This window comes from Dendronephthya gigantea, unplaced genomic scaffold (assembly GCF_004324835.1).
Source record: "Dendronephthya gigantea isolate DGI-Jeju-01 unplaced genomic scaffold, DenGig_1.0 000051F, whole genome shotgun sequence".
Taxonomy (NCBI): Eukaryota; Metazoa; Cnidaria; class Anthozoa; order Malacalcyonacea; family Nephtheidae; genus Dendronephthya; species Dendronephthya gigantea.
The window spans coordinates 1,549,880-1,571,251 of NW_021163061.1; the positions used below are offsets into that span (position 1 = coordinate 1,549,880).

Consider the following 21,372-nt stretch of genomic DNA (forward strand, 5'->3'; position numbering starts at 1 on the left):
AGTTGTCCTTTTCGCGGTCTTTTTAGTTGCCCTTTTGGTTGTCCTTTTAGTAGTTTAGCTGTGCTTTTCGCTGTTTTTTTCGCTGTCCTTTTTCTTTATCCTTGTCGCTGTCCTTTGTTAACTATACGTCACAGAGGCTATGTATAGTAATCTATTTCATAACACGCATCACTCAAGCTCAGTTAAATTTAAGATTGGGAATAATTTTCGATAGGTGCGGCACTAGCCAAGCCGATGGAGCTTGGCTAGTGTGTGCTAGGCGGGTATGACCCACGCAAATTTTGGGGTGGGTGGGTGGGTCGTTTCTCCGTCAAGCACTCCGCGTATAAACTGAGCATGAATGGCGTAATCTGTGTTACACGCCCTTCTTTTATGTTCCGCATGTCTAACACACGTGGCTATTTCCTTCCAATCACAAGCAGGGCATTGTTATGGTAAATTTTAACTTTGCATATCATTATACGTGTTGTGAATAGTAATCTATTTCATAACACGCATCACTCAAGCTCAGTTAAATTTAAGATTGGGAATAATTTTCGATAGGTACCTGCCTATCATTCGCTCTCTTCCACATTCTTTCCTGTGATATACATACTCTCCCCTACACTCCCCCTCTTCTACACTCATTTCCCATCTCTTATCCCCACATCTTACAACCTCGTTTACCTCCAGTATAACCCCAATTCTTACTAATCCCTGCAGTTATGAATACCCCAAATGGTTACAAATTGTTTGAACTACGGACCCAGTGTGTATAATATTCTTTAATAAATAGGTAATATATTCGCTGAAGGTGAATCCCTAGCCCTTATACATGTATTCCCACATTCCCACACTCCCTGCCCCTGTCTCCGGAATAAGTACACTTCGTTTGGACGTCAATAATACGCCACCAATATGTGCGATACAGTTCGCTCCATGTTTATTGTTCCATGTTTATTGCTCTATTGCTTCCATGTTTAGTTCGCTCCTTTACACTTGACAATACGACAAATGCAACTTACGTCGGACGTTGTCGCTTTTGGTTAGGCAGAGGTGGTGGGAAGGCACACACAAAGCGTTTTAACTGGTTAATATCTTGCCAGGGTTGGTCGACCGTGCTAGCAGTCGGTGATGACAGCTTTGCGGAAGCTCCGTCGGGATTGAGAACCTTGGCGAGTTGTAGATAATAAATAGCAGTATGACGACGTGTCCACCCTACATGATCCATAATCTCTGAAAGGGTGGCTCCGGTTAGAGCCAACGTGATCGCACAACCCGATCGGAAACCGTGTAAAGTTTCCCCATCATCGGCATTCATCTGTTGTAGGTAAACTTTCAAACGGGCTTCAGCCGCAGACGAGGTGAAGGGTGAATCCTGGATGCCCTTTTTAGAAGTTGTCGGTCGAAACAGGTAACCTTGAGTGAGATCAACGCCGATTTGTCTAGCAATTTCGATGTATTTCTCGATAGCGCGGACCGGACAAATGACTGTGTGGGGGTTACGGCGAATACCAAAGACATTTTGGTCACCATCTCTCAGGGTTTTTCCCCAGACATGATTCAGTAGCAGTCCATCGTCATTTGGAAAACGCAGGATACCGGCAACTTTAATCTGACCCAGGTCCGCTGGGCGATCGCCACTAAAGAAGGTGGTCATAAAATAAGCGTGATCTCGTGCCAGGATAAAACGTTCAAGATTGGAAGTCGCTGCCGCCAGTGATGTTTGTAAATGGTCTGCCAGTTGTGTAAGTTTGGTGACAAAAAACGGTGTGGCTTGTTTAGGTGTGACGCGAGCCTGTAACTGTTCTGCAGTAACCAACTTAAGATAATGCTTGACTAACTGCGCAGCAGCGGGATTGCCAAGTCCCAGGCGCTTGTCCCATTCTCCGTCCCGTCCAATAGATTGAAAGATAGCGCGCATTTTTCCTATATAAGAATCCACTGTATTATACGCTAGGCGTACAGGACAACCACACGGATGCGTTCCTCGTTGCCCAAGGAAATTACAACTATGAAGGTGTATTTGCGTTTTACCAAAGCGATCCTTGTATGCTAGAAAGCGGCAGAGATCGCGAGGTGTGGCAGAGATTAAGGAAACATGTCCTGGCAAGGAGTTGAAAAAGCTTTCTAGTTCTTTTTTGAGAGCATCCTTCTGCTTAGAGTAACTTGTCATTTTGCCGTAGTCAAATAACTGGGTAAGGCGAGCGTCGATAGCATGTAAATCGAAAACACGATTAGAATTAGAGACGGGTGTTAATGACTTGCGAGAATATCCGCATTTCTGGCAAAAACGAAAGTCCCAGTCGTTAGCGTGAGCACACACAGGACATTGGACTGACTGGATGAACAGTTTAGCAACAATTGGCAGTTCCTGTAGGACAAAAACAACAACGTCGTAAAATAAATAAATAAATAATCGAGTAACTAAAGACTAGAAGGTAATGGCCAATGCCCAAAGGTCGCCGGGGAGGCCTGGATGCGGGCTCCAACCTCTTGTTGTAGGTACACGAAGGGCAGTGGTATCCCCGCGCGCTGCCAGCTTCAACACTTTGCCAGATGACGCCTGTAAGAGTGGCCACCAATATTTGCGGGGAAAAACATCAAGCACGAGGAACGTACAGTTCTGTTGGTACGAACGAAGGAAACTAAAGACTGGCCCAACTAGAACGGATGGGGGAAAGACATAAGGTCGACGCATTAGGCTCTGATGTTGTAGTAGATCTTGCGCAAATAAGTTTATCCCTGCCGACGCTGGAGATGGCGCAGGTGTAAAATGGGGTAATGCGTTCCCGAATATGTCCGGCTGTGCATTAGAATCTAGTGCCATGAGGTCCACTGAATGTCCATGGGTACCTCCAAACTCGGTTTGCACGAGATGCCAGAGCTTAGCAGTTAAAGAACTATCCATCAATGACGTTCTCCGGGAAGGTCTATCTGCCGGGTTGGAATGGGTCGGGATATACATAAGGTGGAGTGATAGATTAAATTGGACAGTGGTATGGAACAAGGTTTTGAGAGCATCATTAAGTGATGGGCTTCGAGAGCCTTGATTATTCCAGGCATGAATGACTGCTTGATTGTCGACAAGCAGATCAACATGTGCATTTTCAATGGATCGGCGAAAGGAAGTCAAGACCTTAACAATTGCAACTGCTTCCTTTGTTGCGATGTCCCAGTTGTTTTCGTCGGCAGTCCAGTAATCAGAAGCTTCCTGCGGGGTCGCGGAAAGAAGCTTTCCTCCCCAACCAGAATTAGATGCATCCGTGGCAATAGAGATGCGCACATGGCGTTCATCACGCCAAGGTAGGGGGTTATCGAAGTTTTCCAGAAATAACCAATGGCTGATCTCTTGTTTTAGCCGCTCAGAAAGAAAAATAGGCTTGTTGTTATGTAAGATGGAAGAGGAGATAGCTAGATTCATTTCACGTGTGTACAACCGAGCTGCTGGAACAGCCAGGGAAAAGGCGACACACTTTCCAGCAAGGCGTTGCAAAACCTTAAGTGGTATATGGGACATGCCAAGAATCTCATGGAGTAACGTAAGGAATTTGTCCTTTTTTTCTGGCATTAAATGAAAGACCTGCCTCTCCGAATCAGCAAGAAAGCCCAAATAGGGCACAACTTTGCGGGGTTGAAGAATAGACTTTTTCAGACCCAAGAAATATCCAAGGAGCACCAGATAATATGTGGCAAGGAAGATCGCTGAGTTCGCGGCCGCGAGGTATTTATCATCCTTTGTAGCCAGGGTAGCATACTGTCCCTTTTGTAAAGACACTTGCAACTGGCCATTATGCCTGTCGTCGATGTAAAGCAGACATGGTATCCCAATCGAACGAAAGAATGTTGTTGGTAAAAGGCCAGTTGTGTGGTAGATATAGGGGGATATTTTCCAACCAAATGGTAATGTATTGTAAACGAAATACCAACCGCCAAACTGGATGCCAAAATACGTACGACTTTCTTCAGTTAGGAGAATGTGGTCGTAACCTGACTTATCGTCTAACACTGTTTGGTAGTGGCCGGCGTCGACGTAACGGGGCAAATCGGTAAGCCGATCTAGAGAGAACGGCATATCTCGCATCCATAGATTAAGGTATCTTGCATCGTGGCATAAACGGGGTTTTGTCGGCTCTACCGTAAGTGGTAACACGAGATGTGGTGGTTGTACAGTACCGACTTTGCCAAGCATTAAAATAGCTCCCGTTTGTAAACGCTCCAGAAGGGTTTTACGCACAAATGATGCGAAAGGACGACAAGATTGATTATTCGGAAAAATCCGGTGGGGTGGTCGATCGGAATTGTACTCCTCTGCTTTGAACCTTCCTTGGTATGGTTGAAAATATGCAACCGAAACCTTATTTTTTACCCAACCCAATATTTCAGATTGTTTATCAGGAGGGAGGACATGGGAAATGTCCTGCCAAGCGGAGTAATGGTTATGGAGTTCGCCTGCTTTAAAATGATTTGGATCACGGAAATATACTTCCTCAACATGACCAATGATATCGCCCGCCTGGACTTGATGAACACGATTGAAAAGTTGCTGATTTGCCGCTGTCTCCCCACTGACCTTGACGGGGCGTCCCCGAAAGTTTACCCATTGTTGGTCCGTAAAAGGTGTATCGATTTGTTGTAGATGAAAATCAAAGTCAGAATCCTTTTCCCAGTGCCAATTAGCCTAAAAGGGGAACAAGGAAAACCATAGGAGACCCCGCCAAGTCAACAGGAAGACAACAGCTTTGACCCGAAAATCGGGGGGTTGATTTAGGTACCCTTTTTCGAAACTGCTATATTCCCAATGACTCAGATATAGACATACAAACCACGGACGTGCTTGTTTGTTATTTTCATTCATTCATTTATTGTTTCATTTTTTTTTTTTTTTTTTTTTTTTTTAACTGCTTATTTTATTGCGGTTTATAACCAAAACATGTTCACAATTCTTTACACTGAAGTCCACATATAAAGGAGAGTTATTAGACAGACTATAAGTTATTGAGCCTTTCGCGTTTCACCAGAAGGGTTCTTGGCTTGGCGAGCCTGGGTCGACCGACGGAACTCATTACAGTCAGCCTTGAAATGCCCCGGTTTATGGCAAAAATAACAGCGCGGAGCTGGTGATGCTCGTGTCGACCGACCGCGTTCGCGATAAGAGAACCATGTTGGCGTTGGACGACGTGACTGTTCTTTACGGAGAGTCTTTTCCACTTTTGCAACAATGTCGAGTACTTTGTCATGGTCTTTGTCACCCAATAATCGACGGATTAGCATTTGAAATTGAGGTGCTGGCAGGTTAACCTTCTCTCTAGCTGTCTGGTATGCCACTCTATAATAATCTCTTTTCTCGTGTGCTTTATCCTTGGCCGTGCTTTGAAGAGAATCCAACATCTCCAAAGCTTCATAGTTATTGAAATCTGTGAGTGGACGAGCTGTATACAGCAACATTCGTCTCCTTAAACTCTCCACAGAAGCCTGGGATACCTCATCTACTGACTGGCGTAATTGACGTAATTCTTCGCGTAGTTGCTAAAGGAAAGAGGGAACACTGTCACTAAGATTATAACCATTAACACGTGCGCCGTGATGATAGGCATATGTTCAGCCACTGGTGCTCTATGAGAATAATTCCATGCTAAGTATCTGTCGTATAATCACTAACTTACACCCAGAAGATTAGAGCATGAAAATCAATCTCGTACAATTTCAGCATAACCATTATATTCAGAGCTCATTTCTGCGATACATTATCAACTGAAACGATAGTTGATTACAACATACTTTACTACAGCGTAACTTCCTTGTACAACAACTACACCAAGAGTTTGTTTGATTGTTGATGTATTTGTATGAACTGCATCACGTAAACAGTGACAATATCTATTATAATATGTATCTGCTTATATCCAAATTTAAGCTTGTTCATTTACAGTCTAACTTCAGCCACCACGGCACAGTGGAGGAAATTTATACAAAGCAAACGAATCGATACCCCGCGAAATTGATCGTGTAAATGCTCTTTAGTGGACTGACAATCTACGCTGAGCCCCGACTATTGCAGTCAAGAAACTACAACCAAACAAATCCCGCGAGACCCATCGCGTAAAGAGCTATAACAATAGCTTATATTTTATTGTCGTTTATTCATTTGCAATTCACCCTTGACCATACAGTCAAGAAATTACAAACCCAAGCAAATCCCGTGAAATCCATCACGTAAACAGCTAAAACAATAGCTTGTATTTTATTCCTGCTTGTTCCATTTGCAACCACCCTTGACCTTCACCGTCAAGAAATTACAAACCAAGCAAATCACGCGAAATCCATCGCGTAAACAGCTAAAACAATAGCTTGTGTTTTTATTGTCGTTTATTCATTTGCAACCACCCTTGACCATCAAAGTCAAGAAATTACAAAAAGCAAATCCCACGAGATCCATCGCGTAAACAACTATAACAATAGCTTGTATTTTATTCCTGCTTGTTCCATTTGCAACCACCCTTGACCATCACAGTCAAGAAATTACAAACCAAGCAAATCCCGCGAAATCCATCGCGTAAACAACTATAACAATAGCTTGTGTTTTATTCCCGCTTGAAGCTAATGAAAAAACTCTATTTGATATGTAAATTTCAAGACAGTAGCTCAAAGGGTCACAGATACTAGTGTAATTTGTATTACAATTACACACACATAAGTAGGTCGCTCAAACATCTCAAGTGACAAATAACAATATAAAAGAGTCGCGCGAAATCGATTATCGCAATGCCTAAGGACCCAACAAGGACTATGATCGGTCATATCTAGATATGTATATCACAGACAGTACGTTGATAGAACGGACGACAAAATAATATGTCGACAAGCATCACACTGGTACCGTAAATTATAGAACTAATAAAATTACGATAAATACGGAATTTTGACGAGACAAGATTTAATACCAACCTCAAGGTCTGGTCCATTAGGATCGCCTTGTGCGGCGCCAGCTTCAACAGCGGCCGGTGGCTGTACAGGTTCATTAATTGGAGGCTGTGGGGCTGCTTGTTGATCATCAGCAATAGGGTATTGAACTTCTGGTTCATCGGCCATAGTGCTATCCTGTTAGAGCTTGGTAACAAAATTTTCGTGGGTCATACACTCGTCTCGTTTCTCCGTCAAGCACTCCGCGTATAAACTGAGCATGAATGGCGTAATCTGTGTTACACGCCCTTCTTTTATGTTCCGCATGTCTAACACACGTGGCTATTTCCTTCCAATCACAAGCAGGGCATTGTTATGGTAAATTTTAACTTTGCATATCATTATACGTGTTGTGAATAGTAAAGTATAGTATAGAACCCCGTTTTCGGGCATAACATGAAGTATGATGAAAAGAAACAAGATGGCGGCAAAAGCAATTGATATTCAGACAAAAAAAAGAAAATCAAAACGTATTCGAGCTGCAAACAAATTCTTAGCAAATATTTCTCTTGATGGGAAACTACCCTCGCAAAAAAGTCGAAGAGAATTTGAGAAAATCAGGGACAATCAACCGTTGCGATTAGACAAAGAAGAAATTCAATTAATTTCAAATCAAAGTTTTGTACAGAACCCATCTTTGCAAGCAAGACCAAAACTTTTGGGTTCATTTTCAACAGTAGACGCAACTGAAGAAAATAAGAGAGTAGATACTGTTGCTTCTGTGGCTTCTACTTCCACATTTCAGACGAATATTGTACTGGAAAATGCATGTCTGTATAACAGGGCTATTTCTTTAAGAGAACCTAAACAGACTCACAGTGACATCGTTTGTGAAAGAAATCTAACAAGATGTCATGGGCAGTTGTGTGGGAAAAGGTGTCTTAAGAATTGTAGCACTATAATATATTGTTGGCAAATGGTAGTTTGCATGGGAGTGATATAAACTAATGAAGTAATATGATGAATCAGAATGCATACACTCTTGATCCATGATAGATTTTAAAGTGGGTTACAATGATATCAGCCAAAACAAATGTCTATGATCTAAACCCCTAATTAGCTGTCAAATATGAAATTGCCTGACATGAATTATTTATATATTTTCAGAGTTATTCTGTGTTCAGGTCATCATGTTCCATTCGCTGTTTTCTCCACTTTGAAATACACGCAACAAGACAAGTTTTCAGACTCGCTTGATAAAACAACGTATAAGTAAGTCCACATTGTTTCCACATGTCACCTATGAACAGGTTATGGATCAGCAAAGGATTTTTTATCTTAGATTACAAAGACTTTCTGATGAACTTGAAAATTGTTCTTATGGAATTAAAGGAATTGATATTGGTTCAAAGGACAGGGTAGGTTTATGAATTCATGATCAGTGAGCATTCCTTTAACATCATGACAAGTTATCCAATTTGTTCTATTGTAGCCTGTATCATATGGATATTTATTGGTGCGTAGTGCACCTGATTCTCAGTATTCAAGAAGCATCCTTTCCCCTCGGAGAAATTTAGGGACAACATCTTACCACACCCTTGATGAAAGCAGAGTGTTCACTTCTAGTACACCTGGTTCAAGTACACCTGGTTCAAAGATGTTTTCTCCAAGAGGTATTCAAGCTTGATCTTTGATATATGCATATAAATCTACACACTCACTCACCATTTTAATCTTACTTTGATTCTTAGTATTTCTTACATTTGCGAAAACATCAGGCATGTTTACAGGTAAAAATTTCATTTGGGTTTTTAGAATATTATCACACATCAAGCAACTATAGTGAGTATAAGGAATATGATCCATTTTTACTTGATGACCCAGAGTTGAGATCAGGAAGACATCGAAAAGTCTTGAAACTGAGTTCATTTATGGTAAGCATTAATACTTTTCCTAGAAACTTCAATAATTAATATGTTTATATGTATTTAGACATTTAATCCCTATATCTAGGTGTCCATCATTGAATATGTGAAACCTTCTCAATTGAAGAAAGATTTAAATGAACAGTTTAAGGAGAAATTTCCAAACCTTGAAATCACATTATCAAAATTGAGAAGGTAATGCATACAACAGAAAGTGCTATAAGACTTGCTGAAACTTCTAACTGGTATTCACCTTTATGAAATATCTTAATTTCCTGTTTAGTTTAAAACAAGACCTTGTAACAATATCCCAAGAGGTAAAATATATGGCATTTGTTGAAAATCACATAAATGAATATTGGACTAAAAGATATACAATGTTGTAAAACTTGACTTGTGTGTGATAGTGTTCTTTAGATAACGCAACAGTGGCATATTCAACTGTTTATTTTGAAAAGCTTGTATTGTGGGTAGGTTGTCAAAGAATTGCTTGCAGTTACAGATTGGAAATTCATTTTTCTGAATTTTTAATAGCTTCTCTCTTATTACTAGGGCAAAATAAGTAAAAATAATCGGAAATTAGTCATTGGTATGTATTATTGGAAGTTATCATACATTAGTGGTTTGAAGAAAAAGAATATAAAATAATTGAACAAAATATATGTGCTGTGATTACTCTCTAGGTTCCTGTTTATTATTGGCAGCAAAATTCAGTAGTGATTTGAAAAAAGAAGCTGTAAAACAGCTGATCAATGTAAGACCTTGTATAATATATTTTAGTTGGTTGTCCACATACATCTAAAAGCAAATATACTCATGTTTATAAACATCTTATTTTTAGCATATTTCTGACAGTTTTCGAGTCAGCACAAAAGACCTTCTCTTGTTTGAGATCCAAGCTCTTATAGCGATGGAATTTAACCTACATCTTCCCACCCATAATGTTCTGCCCCATTTGAAAAGATTGGAATTTGAAAAATATAATTAGATATAATTAGTAAAACAAATATGAGACACTGTAATAAACGAGTCCAATATAATTTATTTTGTAAATATTAAAGTACTGCTTGTTACACTAAAAAGTAAAACATGAAATCAACGTTCTTTTAATTATCGCAAGATATGCTAATTACGTCTATTCAGATCATTTAGCAGTCAGTTGTCCATAATTTCCTATCATCCACACTGACAGAGCACGTTGTTCCACGACACGAGTTCTGTCCTCCATTTTGTTTTCAACGAGTTTTAAGTTAGAATTATAGACTTTGAAAGCTCATAATGGGCGTGGAAAAAGAAATAATTTCAGCTGGAGATGGTAAATATTCTAACCAATCTCATAGTTTTTTTGCTATCTCATTTAAACATCTAATTTTGGCAATATCTATTTTTCTATCAGTTCTGAATATTATATTCATCTGTCGTTGTAGGAAAGACGTATCCTAAAAATGGGCAAACAGTTGTTGTGCATTATACAGGTGAATAGAAACCCTTCGATAATAGTCGAATTCATATTAGAGATGGGAAACTCAGACTCAGATAGGGATGGTAAATTTATACCTTTGATGGGTCGTAATGCGAAAATACGACAATCATTTTGTTGATATTTCATATGAGTTTCCCTTCTAAGATGAGTTTTCTGTTTAAGGGGCTGTTAATTACATGAGCCCAGTGACCCGAGATTCAGCAAAACATAAGAGGATTTTGGGGTATTGAAAAAAGTCCTTATGAAACCAAACCAGCGCATGCTATTGTGGGAATGATTATATAACTGACAGGATCATATAATATACTTATTTCAACACCTCAAAATCATCTATGGTTCACTGAATCTCTGGTAACCGGACTCATTTAAACAGTCTTTAATATTCCGCTAATAAACAAATAGTCGTTAAAATGTAGCAATTTAGTAAATGCAAACTTGACTACAGTCAGAACCATGTTGAGAAATATCAAATCTGAAATATCAAATTCATAACCTCATTCTATTTACCATGAATTTTGTTTTTCACAACTTGGAGTAAGACTGCTAGGGTGCAAAACATTTTTCTGATTCCTATTTAGGTGCTGGAATTTTGATTTTCTTTGTGTTGGTTGAAATTTCCCCAAGTAATACCCAAAGCCATTCTTGCTAAAACATTTTACAAATCTTGTAGGAACATTAACAAATGGTAAAAAATTTGATTCCTCTCGAGATCGGGGAAAACCATTCAAATTTATAATTGGAAAGGGTCAAGTTATCAGAGGTACACTGTTTTAATTACTTTCTTCTCAATTCCTAAATTTAGTCTGAATAAATGTGTGAAAATATTTGTATGTTGCTTTAGGTTGGGACGAAGGAGTGGCAATGGTAAAAGAAAAGAGCATAATATTTGATATATGGTATGTTTTCATTGGGGTAAAATGTATATGATGTTTTTTAGATGACTGTTGGTGAAAAGGCAAAACTGACTTGTTCCTCAGATTTTGCATATGGTCCAAAAGGTCATCCTGGTGTATATCCTTTTAATTCAAATAATTAAACCTCTCCATATCTTTGCCTTTTAAACTAGTTTTGTTTTTAAAATGGTTGCATTAATTCTAGCTGCAAATATCATAAGAATATCATAAGAAAAAATACCCACAGTCTTTGGGTTTTCCCTAGAGAATGCTGACAGGATGCATATTAGAAATGCTAGTTTAATTACCACCAAACACAGACTCATTTGGATACCATACTTCCATAATACATGCACATGGCATATTCTAATGATTTATTATAAAATTAAATGCTATTCATGAGATTGTTTTTCCATAACCATCCTCACTATCCCTCCTAATGCTACTTTACTGTTTGATGTGGAATTGCTGGGACTTGAGTAGTTTCCAAACAAGACATTTCAAAATTCCTGCTATTGATAAAAGTGAGATCATACCACACAACTATGTAAGAGATGTGTGTATCCACTATCACTGATTGCAATTCATTTAACTTTGGTTTTGTTTATTTTATTATCAACATCAGATATGAATGCTACTTTAACTATCGCTATCTGTTCTTGTATTTAGTTCAAAAGCCTGATCTAGTTTCTCTATTAAATTTAATGTAATAAAATTTTGTATTGTTCATATCTATTATTTTGAGCAATGGTTTAGATAATGGCAAATTCAGCATATTTTGTTGACTGCATGCTTCATGGTATACCAGTCCTTTATTGGCATTAAATGATGAAAAAAAGTAGTTCCAGTTGAGAACAAACTGGCGAACTTTATTTTGATACAAGATAAATTGCATAATCCCAAACAATGGTTTGCATATAGTTTCCTGCAATGCTTGGATTTTTATTTTTGTGTGCTAAATGAATCTTTTGAATGGTAAATTGACTGAGACAGCTGTGGTAGAGTGCTACACAAAGTGCTGAAAGGATTAATTGGAGTGGAGATAAAATTTCTAAAAAGGTGAACAAAGATGGAACATACTTGATTTTCATGTTGAATTTTTTGAAATCATTGATCATTTCAAAACCATCAAAGAGGACCATGCAGGTTTATTCACCCTTGCATATTGCTGGGCACTCTTAGTGTCTTATAGGCTGACTTAGACAGTATTAGAATCATGGTGACAGTTGTTACCAGGAAGTGAATCCCCAAATTAACTTGCTATAACCATGCTAAGATGGTCGTTGTATAAAGTACATGAACAACAGAGGCACTATAAACTTTTATATTTTCTTTCCATTATTTTTAACATTGACACTTCCCGAATTTGTTCTCTGGCAATAAAAACCATCCCACAAACAATAGATTTCATTGCCAGCCTTGTTTCCAAGCTATTGTTCTATGTGCACTCAAGCAAATTCAGGAAGTGGCTATTGTCAGACATTTACAAATTTATTTGTATAGGAGATATTCCAGAATTGGTTTAGGCAATGGTAATTCCAGATTCAGCACATTTTGAAGACAATTTACTCCAAGAAGACATCTTATAACAGTCCTACACTGGCTTTGAAGGGTTCTTGGATTAGATGCTGAAAGAAATTAGTTTCAGTTGAGACAACTACCTCATAGTTATGTAAGTTTTTGAGTTAAGTTGATAGAAAAACATATGCTTCATTATTTGTTAAATGATTCACTTTACCTATGTCAATTGATTTCATTTTTTCTTTCTTTCCTGGCAGAATTAAAGGTGCAAATGAAACTGGCAGCAGTGTTGTTCCTTCATAATCCATTTCAGAAATTTTTAAAACCTTTAGCAGCTATACATATGAAAGGTATGTGGTTTCATAATTATCATATTTAACCCAGTCATTTTGTAAAAATAAAACTGCATGCACAGCATCTTAAGCCTGGTTCACACTTGTCGTATATGAATCTGGGATTCCCTTTGTCTGAGATCACTAAAGCACTAAATGCTTTGTCTGTTGGAAAATAATACAATGGATCCCTGATTCTTAGGAGAAGTGTGAACCTGGCCTTAGAAGGATATATATGCATAGTATAATTTTGGGGTATTTACCTTATCATCAAAAGGCATAATTAATATTCCACCAACTTTAACTAACGATTTCATATAATCTTCATATTGTGAGCTGACTGCAGCCCCGCAATAGACTCTGTCATACTGGCGATAGCATGGATTCAAACATAACCCATTACCAGTGACAAACACTGGTTCGCAAAACTCAACACCAAAAATGTTTGGCATTGCATTTTCAAGGAATGTCTTTATTTTATTCTCTGCAAACTCAACAAGATTGCTTGAAATTTCAATGCCATGATTTGTGCCATCAGAACTGAGCAGTAGGCCAGCAACAGTTGACAAATAGCCAGTTCCACTACCAATATTTAGAAAAGACAAACCTTTTTTCAGCTCCAAGCCCTCTAGGACTTCACAATATATGCATGGTGCGGAGAGATGAATTTCCCCATTCTTGTAAGCTAAGTCTCTATATGCAAGATTCTCGCGGCCTTCTGGGAAATATAATGCTCTGTCCACAGCACGCAAAGCAAACATGACATCAGGTGACCTTATGTAGCCAGCATCACCCAGTTTATCAATAAGATCATTGTTGTCAACACCATGACTAACAGCTCCCCCCATCAAAATTCAATAATTTTCATACTTTCAATGTCTTGTAACTTGTCTAGGTTTAAAGCAAAATTGAGTCATTGCAATGCAGATTTGATAAATTTAGAGATGATGAATTTATAAATTTGGTCAATTTGCTAAAACCCCCCAAGTTTACATCTCAGACAAGCTTTGTGGCTTGATCTGCAAACCAACCAGGGCACATTAGATAACTTATTAGGTCTGGTTTCTTCTTGTCATTAGGGCTCTTTATAGCTTTTTTACATGAATTAAAGCTCCTCAATATTAAAATTTCGATGACTTGCAGTGTAAAGCTAAAGTTGAACTATTATCTCAGGGATTTACTGCATGAACATACTACTTCCAGTCCTGGCATTACATGCAAAACTAGTTCAGGCAACCACTGGTTCAAAAATCCCTAAAATAGAAACTTAACTTGTATCACTATTCCCAGCAAATATGTAAAATATGGCTTACCAACAACACATTTCTTATGTTGCTACTTTGTCATATAAATTTTAATATAGTTGAATGTTTTGATGCGAAGTACTCAGGCGACTGGTAACGAGTTGCATAATCATGAATCATCTCGCATAAACTCAAGCACAATCAATCATTTCACAGAGATCATATTTAAAAATAAAAATCATAAAAAATTTATGATTTGCATATGGTATGATTTGCAATTTATGATATGCAAGTTAAGCCATCTTTTGTATAAATAATAAATCTACGGAGACAGCTGTGCGATGTGTTCAAACACATTTCTAGATGCTATTATAAATTCGTAGTGTAACTATTTTTTATTTGTGGCTTTTCATATCACATTGCATGTGTTGTTTATCACAAAATACACAAAGATTGCATTCCCGTGGAGTGTAGCAAAAGTCTCATCAACAAAATCGTGGCTCGTATTACAAATTGTCTTTAGTTGAGTGATCAAACTATGTTCAATATATTCCTCTAAATTTTCCTTTTTCAGTATTAAGTGCTTCTAATTTGTACCAAGCACTGTCCACCGGATATTGATTTTTTCAACCATTCTGAAAATGCTCGAAAAGCGTTAAAATTTCATCTTTTGGACCAACATTTATTAAAGAGGTCCTCGACTTAGGAATACTAAGATTTTATCAAAGTTATACCAAACAACAGGCGATTTTTAATAAAGCGATTGAAAAGTCGCTATCCGGGGCCGGTTGTTCGAAACGAGCGGTTCGAAAGGCGTTTAGCTTTGACGTTGGATAAGCCAAAGTTTAAAAATACTCTCATAGATCTTGTGAATGGTTGAACCTGCATCAAATGCATATTAAACATGTTCTTCCATTTAAAAATTAAACTATTTACATCTCGATTTACATCGAAATATTTCAGCTCAGTTGTTCAATAAATGTATAACTTTCAGTGGCGTAGCTAGCCCGAGAATTTAGTCATGCTACGCTAAATTTTGATATTCTGAAAACGATGAATTTCTAACGAAATGAATAATGATAATGCATAAAATTTGCATAGCATGACTAAATCGTCAGGCTGGCTACGCCACTGATAATTTGTTTCCCCATTTTGAGAACTTATCCACCGTTTTCACCGTTTAAGCTAAACGGCTTTCGAACAACCGGTGAAAAGCGCTATCCCGGTTTCCATACAACCGGTCCCAAGACCTACTTTGGGCATCGTATAACCATCAGCATCAGTAACTAAGTAAACGATGACGATGTCTGCTTCGGCGTGAAAGAAGCCATGCAGGAATGTCAAAACAAAAATCGCTTCATGCCGACTTTCAAATTTTGTGCACACGTAGGAACTATGACCCAACATTTAAATTAAAGACAAGAAACATGTTACTATTTCATAAATATTAGGATACCACCAAAAGGTTCTCATATATGGTTTTAATTCTGAAATACGACGAACTTTTTTTAAGGAGGGGCAAGTGGTTCAATGAAGCATATTATCTAGCCGTCGTTTATAATTCATAAAGAACTATTTTGAGTCAAAAAGAAGCGAGAATAAATAACTACTTTAGCGAATACGAATACAATTTATATTTCAGTAACATAACAATACATACAAAGTACACCACATGCAATGTCGTAATAAATGCTTTGATCAGAAACGTTCCTCTCGTTGAATCGCGTGCAATATTTACTGCAAGCTTTCTATATGCTGACATATCAAATACACCTCTAATAACTTCGTAGTTAAGTACAAATTTTTCTCCCAGTGTGCAAAATAAGTTTTTAAAAGCATGTTGATGTTCGCACAATTTTTGAGTGTTCTTTTATTCGCGACTCATCGATTGACCAAATGGTGCCTTTACTCCCATTTCTTGTGCTTGTTGAACTAAGGCACAGAGTGGACAGCAACATACAGTAAGAACATCCGAGATAGCACTGCCTGGAATACCTTTCTGCTCACGAATCTTTGCACGGTTTGAACACAGAGCGTAGATATCTAAGATAGGACACATGAGCGCCAAACCACATAACAAGCAATCGTCGCCAACGGCTTCCGCTGACTTGCCCATAGTATAACATGGAACAAAATAGGTTGTTAAACATAGCATACAGTCGTCAAAGCAGCTAAACAAACCATGGCTAAATTCTCCAGACATTTTTTAAGAAGATCTCAAACCAATTTGTTATCAGAAATTCTCTCGACTTGCACACCAAGGCTCCTCTGTGACCAAGGGGAGGGTGGTATTTAACATCCTCATTTGAAATACACGTGATAATCAGCAGCTTCTGATTGGTTAATGCTAAAAATTTCGGGTGTTGTTGAAATCTCCTAATATGGATACATCTTCTCTTCCAGTTTTCAACTAATCACACGGTTGGAATAATTACTAGTCCAGTAAACTTATGAGTTCAGTCCTCATTAAATGGCGGCAAAAAACTTCAAATAATTCTAGATTTCTAGAATTTCTAGAACTTGAAATAATTCACTTGAAAACCACAAGCAGAGTAAAGAACAATGCAAATATTTTTTTAAATATTTTTCGTTCATATTTCGTTCAAAGGGTCTATCTGTAATCTAGTATCTTGAGCAAAACAAAAAAAAACATGTGAATGAAGCAAGCGACAGTTAATTTGGTTAGAAGAAATCAGATTCAGAATTTAAAAGATTCTCATACTTGCAGTATCAAATTAATTTCAAAACCTCGATCAAAAAATATATATTATGAGTAATTATGCGCTGGGGAATAATTATCGGATAACGAATGTTTGAGATCGCCAAGAATATTCTGCTTGATGTCTTCGCAGACGTCGTACTGCTCTGAACTGGCCAATCAAATCTCAACAATTTTTATCCTACTTGATTTAGTTGATTATGAGCCTTTTGGTTTTGCTATAAAAAGGTTTCAAATCGAAAGCGGTAATCCACATTTATAGTGAATACACTGTTTTCAGCGCTTGGAATTTTTCTACAAACTTGTCAAAGAAATAGAATATGCCTCCCAAACCAGGTGTAGCCTCAAAAGGTGGAAAGAAAGCTGGCAAGAAAGCCGGAGTTGGTGGTGACAAGAAAAGACGATCAAAACGTAAAGAAAGTTATGCCATTTACATCTACAAAGTTCTGAAGCAAGTTCACCCCGACACTGGTATCTCAAGCAAAGCCATGGGTATCATGAATTCATTTGTGAACGATATTTTTGAGCGAATTGCTGGTGAAGCTTCTCGGTTAGCTCACTACAACAAGAAATCGACAATCTCGTCTCGGGAGATTCAGACTGCTGTGCGTCTGCTCTTACCTGGAGAGTTGGCCAAACATGCTGTTAGTGAGGGAACTAAAGCTGTCACTAAATACACAAGCAGCAAGTAAAGAGGGGTTTACCTTATCTTCATAAAACACCGGTTCTTTTAAGAACCATCAAATCTCAAAAAGAATGAACTGAATACTCGACGAAGTCATTGTAATTGTACTTAATAAACCCAAAATGTTTATATTATATGCGATGTTTCTCACAAATATATAAATAACCTAATATTTAGTCACCTAATATTTAAGTTGTAAAATAAAACTTTTATCCAAGGAGATGTTGTCTGCTCATCGTTTTCAAATTATACTCTCGGGGCAATGTGCGTTTTCAAATTATACTCTCGGGGCAATAGTTATTACAGCAACATACATAGCGGCAAATCTTCGGTTCGCGGGCTTGCAGTCCTGAGTATCACAAAGTGGTACATGGATAAATTACCGTGTCCAACGATGCTTTTGAGAAAAAATCGAAATATTGCAACTTCACTTTTGGCGTATTGACTTAGTCTTTTGTTTTTATTACTCTCTTACTAATATACCCCTATTTATACACACATATCCACTATAGATGGTGTGATCCTTACTAGTCATTCCTTTATATTTTACCAAATGTTCTAGGAGCCTTTCTGAAGCAAAATGGTTGAAAACAAACCGGTTTTTAGTGGCATAGATGTGACAGAAAGTCAAGATGGTGGTGTAATAAAAGTTTTAAAAAAACAAGGGATTGGAGATGAAACTCCCAACGAAGGAGCGACAGTACATGTTCATTACGTTGGTACACTTGAAGATGGAACACAATTCGATTCTAGTCGTGATCGAAGAAAGTCTTTTGAGTTCCCTTTGGGAAGAGGTAAACCTTAATATTACACCAACAATTACAATGTTCAGTCTCGTGACAGTATTGCTAGGTAGTGAATGCTCAAAGTAACTTGATAATGATGCCAATGTGGTCATTGTATAAGAGTATGCACAGACTGCAGTGTTGAGCTGGCTTCAAGTCTTGAGTAGGCAGAAGTTATGAAATGTAGGTGTGATGGTGCCCTAGTGCTAAAGAAAACAATGAAGTGAGAAATAGCTTTTACAGACCTAGGTTCATTAAATTTTCTTTCCTATTAAAAGTCTAGTGCAGGGTTGTACAATCTCATTTTATCTCCTTTAGGGCATGTGATATCTGGTTGGGAGCTTGGTGTAGAGACAATGAAAAAGGGTGAGATATGTACACTAACCTGCAAGCCTGAATATGCCTATGGTAAACCCGGCAAACCCCCAACAATACCACAGAACTCAACCCTTGTATTCGAAATTGAACTGTTACGTTGGGAGGATGAGAAAGTTACACTAGATTCATTGGTTTCCAAAAAGATTGTGAAGAGAGGCAAAGGAACTGATCGTGTTTGTGATGGTGGGACTGTGGAAGGTTTGGAATTATATATTAAAATATTTCCAATGTTTCTGATCAATGATCATTGCATGGAAATACTCAGGTCTTTTAAAATTTTAGTTCATCTGGTTGGTAAAATTGACAAGAGAATCTTTGATGAACGCGACGTGCAGTTCATTGTTGGTGAAGGTAAAAATTGTTCACACTATTTGATATTGCAATGTACACATGAAATGGGGATGGTTCTAACATTAAAATACCCAACCTTATAGTACATTTGATTTCTCAAACTATTAATATACATATACCAGGTGGTGAGTCTGATGTTATACCAGGGGTGGATGCCGCTGTTAAAACTATGAAGAAAGATGAAATCTCATTGGTTAATTGTGACAGTTCGTATGCTTTTGGGGAAAAGGGAAAAAAAGAATGGGGGATAGACCCTGGCATGTCAGTTGAATATGAAATACATCTCAAGTCCTTTGAACAGGTGAATTAAATGCTTTATACGTTTAAGAATTTGAATACTGTATGTGAATATTAGCTACGTACTTATCAGGAGAGTAAAGAAATCTAAACATCTTCTTAGTCGTGGCATTTTTACTAATAATAGTACATTTGTTGTAAAATCTAGCTGAAGGAATTCTGGGAATTAAGTTCTGAGGAAAGAATTGATGGAGCTAAGTTGGTGAGAGAGAAAGGGACTATATATTTTAAGGTAAAAATAATTAAGCTATAAAGCGGTTTTTAATTAGTATGTATCTGCTCTTGACATATAAGTATATATATATATTTACAATGTGATTGTGTCTGGCAATGCATGGTTTTAAAGTTTTAAGCTAAATTTAAGTGATTTGGTGCTGATTTCCTCTGCTATTTTAGGAAGAGAAGTTTTCATTAGCATTGGGCAAGTTCACACGGATGGTTTCATTGGTGGAAAGCTTGGTTGAGGAAAAAGATTTGAAGCAAGCATCATCTTTGATTTTAGCTGGACATCTAAATGTTGCTTTATGTTACCTCAAGTTAGCAAAATATATGGAGTGCATTGAATCTTGTGATAAGGTGCCAAAACTAAATTTTGAAATTATGCATAGTTCTAATTAAAAACAATATCAGCATAGTTCCAATTCAAAACTATATTGGCATATCACAATCCCATATGAAATTAAATTAAACATATATTTCATTCTTCTTGATTAGGCTTTATATAGAGACAAAAATAATGTGAAAGCAATATATCGAAAAGGAAGAGTAAGTTATTTTCTATAACATAATAGCTTTGGCACTTCTTCCTAATGTCATGTCTTTGCATGTAGTTTAATTTATTGACATAATTCTCTGTTTTATAAGGCAAAACTAGCAATGCATTATCCAGATGAAGCACTTGAACAGTTCCAAAAAGTTATTAAACTGGACCCAAAAAATAAGGATGCTAGAACTTATTATGCTATCGCAAAAAAACAAATCGTGGAGTATAGGGCAAAGGAGAAGAAAATTTTTGGTAAATATGAAATTGTTTTGTGCATATGTAGTTTTGAGTGAGGAGGAAGTTGACTTCATGGATGAAAAATTAAGGGTGATTCTTTTGTTTTTAGCAAATATGTTTGACAAGTTTGCTAAGCAAGATGCAATGATTGCAGCCAGAGCTGAAAGTTTACATGACCACAACAGCAAGGATGTATTTACAAGGGCTGAAGAGGATGCAAAAATGACATTCAAAGGTGAACATAAAGAAAATGGAGAGCATGGCAATCCTGATGAGAGGAAAGATGAAAGTTCTCATTAAGGTACTTGTATACGACCTAATAAATTCTATGGATTAAATTTATCCCCAAATATAACAGCATGATGGAATAAGCAGGTCATTTGAGACATATTTTTCCACCGGTAGATCAAGCTAAACTGGTAGACAATGTCAATGATGAAGTTTGAATGCACACCTTCGACTAAATATTTTACACTCTACTTGTTCATTATTCAGCAGGTTTTGTAGATTAACCCTAAAAATTTTCCTACATGTTATTTCACATTGACGCTCTCTAATAAGATACACTGAAATCCAAATATTTATTGTACTATTCCTAGAATAGCAGTGTATGATGTATATATTGTAGTAGTTTATTATAGACTGTAGGCTATAGTGAATTGTTACTCTTCTATAATTACTATATACTTGCAGTTTTCTTCCAAATAAAGATGTTTCTAGATGCAAAAAGCAATGCATGTGCACACTGTAACGTTTTCTTAAACATGGTCAATTTACAAATATCTGTGGTGCATTATGTTGGTGGTTGTCCTTGAGTGGATTATGTTGGTGGTTGTCCTTCAGTGGATTATGTTGATGGTTGTCCTTGAGTGGATTA

General features: G+C 37.5%; 6 protein-coding genes across 7 annotated transcripts; 4 read left to right on the forward strand and 2 right to left on the reverse strand.

Annotated features, from left to right (window-relative positions):
* Nucleotides 1–4,914: 4,914 nt before the first annotated feature.
* Nucleotides 4,915–7,180, reverse strand: LOC114528815. Its single transcript, XM_028550530.1, has 2 exons — nucleotides 6,928–7,180; nucleotides 4,915–5,508 (listed from the first exon to the last, which is right to left on the reverse strand). The coding sequence occupies exons 1-2, from the start codon at nucleotides 7,069–7,071 to the stop codon at nucleotides 4,975–4,977; spliced, it is 678 nt and encodes a 225-aa protein (XP_028406331.1). The 5' UTR covers nucleotides 7,072–7,180; the 3' UTR covers nucleotides 4,915–4,974.
* A 179-nt stretch (nucleotides 7,181–7,359) lies between these two features.
* On the forward strand, nucleotides 7,360–9,895 carry LOC114528649 (CDK5 and ABL1 enzyme substrate 1-like). Its single transcript, XM_028550319.1, has 11 exons — nucleotides 7,360–7,818; nucleotides 8,050–8,154; nucleotides 8,225–8,300; nucleotides 8,375–8,555; nucleotides 8,698–8,816; nucleotides 8,896–9,002; nucleotides 9,091–9,124; nucleotides 9,215–9,277; nucleotides 9,360–9,396; nucleotides 9,491–9,561; nucleotides 9,649–9,895. The coding sequence occupies exons 1-11, from the start codon at nucleotides 7,364–7,366 to the stop codon at nucleotides 9,793–9,795; spliced, it is 1,395 nt and encodes a 464-aa protein (XP_028406120.1). The 5' UTR covers nucleotides 7,360–7,363; the 3' UTR covers nucleotides 9,796–9,895.
* An 85-nt stretch (nucleotides 9,896–9,980) lies between these two features.
* LOC114528653 (peptidyl-prolyl cis-trans isomerase FKBP1A-like) lies at nucleotides 9,981–11,868 on the forward strand. Its single transcript, XM_028550325.1, has 6 exons — nucleotides 9,981–10,122; nucleotides 10,235–10,282; nucleotides 10,961–11,050; nucleotides 11,132–11,154; nucleotides 11,228–11,301; nucleotides 11,612–11,868. The coding sequence occupies exons 1-6, from the start codon at nucleotides 10,086–10,088 to the stop codon at nucleotides 11,664–11,666; spliced, it is 327 nt and encodes a 108-aa protein (XP_028406126.1). The 5' UTR covers nucleotides 9,981–10,085; the 3' UTR covers nucleotides 11,667–11,868.
* A 71-nt stretch (nucleotides 11,869–11,939) lies between these two features.
* On the reverse strand, nucleotides 11,940–14,517 carry LOC114528651 (protein-L-isoaspartate O-methyltransferase domain-containing protein 1-like). The gene is made up of 4 exons (XM_028550323.1): nucleotides 14,350–14,517; nucleotides 13,300–13,927; nucleotides 12,922–13,039; nucleotides 11,940–12,811 (listed from the first exon to the last, which is right to left on the reverse strand). The coding sequence occupies exons 2-4, from the start codon at nucleotides 13,882–13,884 to the stop codon at nucleotides 12,675–12,677; spliced, it is 840 nt and encodes a 279-aa protein (XP_028406124.1). The 5' UTR covers nucleotides 13,885–13,927; nucleotides 14,350–14,517; the 3' UTR covers nucleotides 11,940–12,674.
* On the forward strand, nucleotides 12,758–21,253 carry LOC114528650 (peptidyl-prolyl cis-trans isomerase FKBP4-like). Of its 2 annotated transcripts, XM_028550320.1 has the most exons (11): nucleotides 12,758–12,855; nucleotides 12,962–13,054; nucleotides 18,247–18,478; nucleotides 18,788–19,045; nucleotides 19,130–19,198; nucleotides 19,321–19,499; nucleotides 19,644–19,727; nucleotides 19,892–20,071; nucleotides 20,210–20,260; nucleotides 20,360–20,510; nucleotides 20,605–21,253. In XM_028550320.1, the coding sequence occupies exons 3-11, from the start codon at nucleotides 18,265–18,267 to the stop codon at nucleotides 20,793–20,795; spliced, it is 1,377 nt and encodes a 458-aa protein (XP_028406121.1). In that variant the 5' UTR covers nucleotides 12,758–12,855; nucleotides 12,962–13,054; nucleotides 18,247–18,264; the 3' UTR covers nucleotides 20,796–21,253. The 2 variants fall into 2 exon arrangements, with proteins under 2 accessions (XP_028406121.1, XP_028406122.1); XM_028550321.1 differs by lacking the exons at nucleotides 12,758–12,855; nucleotides 12,962–13,054 and having other exon boundaries at nucleotides 18,214–18,478; nucleotides 20,605–20,796; nucleotides 20,901–21,253.
* Nucleotides 17,200–17,918, forward strand: LOC114528652 (histone H2B, gonadal). The gene has a single exon (XM_028550324.1). It carries the CDS (start codon nucleotides 17,320–17,322, stop codon nucleotides 17,689–17,691), a length of 372 nt encoding a protein of 123 aa, XP_028406125.1. The 5' UTR covers nucleotides 17,200–17,319; the 3' UTR covers nucleotides 17,692–17,918.
* Nucleotides 21,254–21,372: the final 119 nt, after the last annotated feature.